A 4,923-nucleotide genomic window follows, 5' to 3' on the forward strand; every position below is an offset into this window, starting at 1 on the left:
GAGGAGCATACATATGCATTGCGGTTTAATTTTGATGTGACAAATAATGAGGCCGAATATGAAGCATTGCTCGCAGGCTTAAATATTACGCGAAAAATGAATATTGTTAAGCTGCGTGTCTTTACAGATTCGCAGTTAGTAGCGAATCAGTTTAATGGATCTTTTGAAGCACACGATCCCTCTATGCAGAAATACTTGCAGCTATTGAAAGAAATGACATTGAGCGTTTCGAACTCGTACAAGTGCCAAGAAACCAAAACAAAAAGGCGGATGCGTTGAGCAAATTGGTTGCTTTAACGTTCTCGCACTTTCAAAAAAATGTATGGGTTGAGGAATTACCAAGTAAATCAATAGATAGTGACTTAATGGTCGCATCTGTTACAGAAGAACAGCCAAACTGGATGAACCCAATTCTACATTATATCCGCAGTGATATTCTGCCAGATGATAATCGTGAAGCTCGTTTAGTAAGAGAGCGTGCACCGATGTATATCATTTAAGATGATATCTTATATCGCAAATCATATTGTGGACCAATGATGCGTTGTGTTGGCCCAATTGAGGCAGAAATGATTATAGAAGAAGTGCATAATGGTACTTGTGCACTGCATTCAGGCTACAAAACTATCGCCGCGAAAATTATGCGAATGGGATACTTTTGGCCATCCCTATACCGCGATGTAGCGAAAATTGTTAAACGTTGTAAAAATTTCCAAAGGCATGCTCCGCAGAATAGAATGCCGCGGCATGATATGATTCCTGTTAGTTCACCATGGCCGTTTAATAAATGGGCTATTGACATTGTAGGGCCATTTCCTGCAGGGCCTGGCAATGTTAAATTCCTGATTGTCGCAATCGATTACTTTACCAAATGGGTTGAAGCTAAGGCGGTTCGCACTATTACTGGTGTACAAGTGCGAAATTTTGTATGGGAATACATTGTTTGCCGATTTGGCATTCCGCGAGAATTGGTTAGCGATAATGGTGCTCAAATAGCGAAAGATCCTTTTAAGACATGGTGCACTGATTTAAATATCGTACAAAAGTTTATGTCAGTGGCGCATCCACAAGCTAATGGTTTATGCGAAGTAACCAACTGCGATATAATAAGCGGTATTAAAAAGAGGTTGTGCGAAAAGCGAACTGGCTGGGTAGATGAATTACCCAATATGTTATGGGCACATCATACAACATTTAAGAAAAGCACGGGGGAAACACCTTTTAGCTTGGTATATGGTTCTGAGGTAGTAGTTCTCGCAGAAATTCTGGTACCAACGCATAGAAGAGTTAACTTTGAAGAAGAAGCGAATGATGCTGTGTTGAGCGAAAACCTGAATTTCATTGAGGAGCGGAGGTTAATGGCTGCTATCATAGAAGCGAATAATAAGTAGCAAATTGCTAAGTATTACAACAAAAGAGTGCGTTCTTTGTCTTTTTCTATAGGTGAATGGGTGATGCGAAGCAATGAAGCAAGCAGAGCAGAAAAGCTTGGCAAATTGGGTCCTAATTGGGAAGGCCCTTATCAAATTGTGGCAATTAATGCCGCAGGTTCATATAAGCTCGCAGATATGGAAGGGCGAATTTTACCTAATGCTTGGCATGCCGTTTTGTTAAAGCGATATTACACGTAGCTTTGCGAAAAACTATCAAGGATATATGAACAATGGGCGAAATTGAATTTAAGGCATATGGCTGATATACTTATTAGGTGTTTTTGTTTTTAATTTTTTGCAAGTCTTGATCACGCTTGTAGGAATTTTAAAAATAAACACTTGTAAAAGTACGCGGAAAGTTTATTTGTTAAATGTGAATTATTATGAAATGTTTTACAGTTTGTTTCATAATGATATAGTATTTCACAGTGTTTAAATAGCAAAGTGATGAAATTGCCCACTTTTGCATGCGAATTTTTGCGAAAGGAATTTTATATCCTATGTATTTGATTTTGCCAATGCTTAGATGCTTCGCAATGCTGATTAATTACCTAAGGATCGTTTTGACGGACTTAGAAGATTCGTAACGTATAAGCATATACACATACAGATTGTTTCGCAAAAGTACGCATTTATTATGTGCACAATAATATATGTTGGAAATTGCAAAGGACAAGTTTGTGTTATGAATATTGTTGATAAAGCGCTATATAAGTAAAGAGTACTCGCGAATAAATTTGAAAAAATAAAGTTTCATTGATAATGGAGCAGAGATAGCTGCGCGCTAATTTCTACAATATTTTATTCTAGCTTAGATAAGTCAAGCTCAAAGATTTCTTTTAAAGTGGCATCATCTTGTTGACTTATTACAGTAACTTTGTCGATTGGAATATCCGCTAAGCTTGCTTGTGCAGTAGCAGCTGCTTCACGTGCCTCTGCAAGTGAACAAACACGATCTCCAATGGCGGGAGGCAGAGGATCTGGTATGGTGCAATGTGGAGCAATTTCATCCAGAAACTCTACTCTCTCGCGTAGTCGTAAGGCAGCTGCATAAGTGGAAAACAGAACATTCACGGGACGTGAATTGAGAACCTTTTTAGCAAACTCCGGTAGGTGTTGGCGGAGTTGTGTGAACTCAAACTTCGCGGAAGCTGCTGCTGAAATGTCCCGTTCTTATTGATTAAAAACGTTCCATATTAATTGATTTCGTTGCGAGGTTTTGACCTCTATATGAGACGTTTTTCAAAGACTGCATTCATTTTAAAACAAACCATAACCTTTATTTCATCAATAAAGGTTTAAAAAGCTTTACGTAGATTATCAAATAATGATAATCTAAAATATCCTGTTTACACACGACCATTACATAATGGTTTACAATACAAATATGTTACAACAAAATAAGTTTCTTGAATGCAGTTTTTACACAATATCATACAAGCATGGACTCCAAATCTCGTCCTTATTTAAGTATGCGACAGCGGAAGCTCTTAATAATCACCTGAGAATAAACATGCTTAAAACGTCAACAAAAATGTTGGTGAGTTATAGGTTTAACCTATATATATCAAATCATAATAATAGACCACAAGATTTCATATTTCAATACACATCCCATACATAGAGATAAAAATCATTCATATGGTGAACACCTGGTAACCGACATTAACAAGATGCATATATAAGAATATCCCCATCATTCCGGGACACCCTTCGGATATGATATAAATTTCAAAGTACTAAAGCATCCGGTACTTTGGATGGGGTTTGTTAAGCCCAATAGATCTATCTTTAGGATTCGCGTCAATTAGGGTGTCTGTTCCCAAATTCTTAGATTACCAGACTTAATAAAAAGGGGCATATTCGATTTCGATAATTCAACCATAGAATGTAGTTTCATGTACTTGTGTCTATTTTGTAAATCATTTATAAAACCTGCATGTATTCTCATCCCAAAAATATTAGATTTTAAAAGTGGGACTATAACTCACTTTCACAGATTTTTACTTCGTCGGGAAGTAAGACTTGGCCACTGGTTGATTCACGAACCTATAACAATATATACATATATATCAAAGTATGTTCAAAATATATTTACAACACTTTTAATATATTTTGATGTTTTAAGTTTATTAAGTCAGCTGTCCTCGTTAGTAACCTACAACTAGTTGTCCACAGTTAGATGTACAGAACTAAATCGATAAATATTATCTTGAATCAATCCACGACCCAGTGTATACGTATCTCAGTATTGATCACAACTCAAACTATATATATTTTGGAATCAACCTCAACCCTGTATAGCTAACTCCAACATTCACATATAGAGTGTCTATGGTTGTTCCGAAATATATATAGATGTGTCGACATGATAGGTCGAAACATTGTATACGTGTCTATGGTATCTCAAGATTACATAATATACAATACAAGTTGATTAAGTTATGGTTGGAATAGATTTGTTACCAATTTTCACGTAGCTAAAATGAGAAAAATTATCCAATCTTGTTTTACCCATAACTTCTTCATTTTAAATCCGTTTTGAGTGAATCAAATTGCTATGGTTTCATATTGAACTCTATTTTATGAATCTAAACAGAAAAAGTATAGGTTTATAGTCGGAAAAATAAGTTACAAGTCGTTTTTATAAAGGTAGTCATTTCAGTTGAAAGAACGACGTCTAGATGACCATTTTAGAAAACATACTTCCACTTTGAGTTTAACCATAATTTTTGGATATAGTTTCATGTTCATAATAAAAATCATTTTCTCAGAATAACAACTTTTAAATCAAAGTTTATCATAGTTTTTAATTAACTAACCCAAAACAGCCCGCGGTGTTACTACGACGGCGTAAATCCGGTTTTACGGTGTTTTTCGTGTTTTCAGGTTTTAAATCATTAAGTTAGCATATCATATAGATATAGAACATGTGTTTAGTTGATTTTAAAAGTCAAGTTAGAAGGATTAACTTTTGTTTGCGAACAAGTTTAGAATTTACTAAACTATGTTCTAGTGATTACAAGTTTAAACCTTCGAATAAGATAGCTTTATATGTATGAATCGAATGATGTTATGAACATCATTACTACCTTAAGTTCCTTGGATAAACCTACTGGAAAAGAGAAAAATGGATCTAGCTTCAATGGATCCTTGGATGGCTCGAAGTTCTTGAAGCAGAATCATGACACGAAAACAAGTTCAAGTAAGATCATCACTTAAAATAAGATTGTTATAGTTATAGAAATTGAACCAAAGTTTGAATATGATTATTACCTTGTATTAGAATGATAACCTACTGTAATAAACAAAGATTTCTAGAGGTTGGATGATCACCTTACAAGATTGGAAGTGAGCTAGCAAACTTGAAAGTATTCTTGATTTTATGTAACTAGAACTTGTAGAATATATGAAGAACACTTAGAACTTGAAGATAGAACTTGAGAGAGATCAATTAGATGAAGAAAATTGAAGAATGAAAGTTTTTGTA

The 4,923-nt window shown here is 35.1% G+C and overlaps 1 protein-coding gene across 1 annotated transcript; it reads left to right on the plus strand.

Moving 5' to 3' along the window:
- Positions 1–365: 365 nt before the first annotated feature.
- LOC139901041 (uncharacterized) lies at positions 366–1,391 on the plus strand. The gene is made up of 2 exons (XM_071883782.1): positions 366–467; positions 1,047–1,391. Exons 1-2 carry the CDS (start codon positions 366–368, stop codon positions 1,389–1,391), a joined length of 447 nt encoding a protein of 148 aa, XP_071739883.1.
- Positions 1,392–4,923: the final 3,532 nt, after the last annotated feature.

This window comes from Rutidosis leptorrhynchoides, chromosome 3 (genome assembly GCF_046630445.1).
Source record: "Rutidosis leptorrhynchoides isolate AG116_Rl617_1_P2 chromosome 3, CSIRO_AGI_Rlap_v1, whole genome shotgun sequence".
Classification (NCBI taxonomy): Eukaryota; Viridiplantae; Streptophyta; class Magnoliopsida; order Asterales; family Asteraceae; genus Rutidosis; species Rutidosis leptorrhynchoides.

Excerpts from the sequence above, each read along its gene's own strand:
- LOC139901041 (XM_071883782.1), top strand. The coding sequence starts at position 366 with ATGGTCGCATCTGTTACAGAAGAACAGCCAAACTGGATGAACCCAATT. Across the intron at positions 468-1,046 it reads ATAATCGTGAAGCTCGTTTA|TTTATGTCAGTGGCGCATCC; the intron begins GTAAGAGAGCGT and ends ATCGTACAAAAG.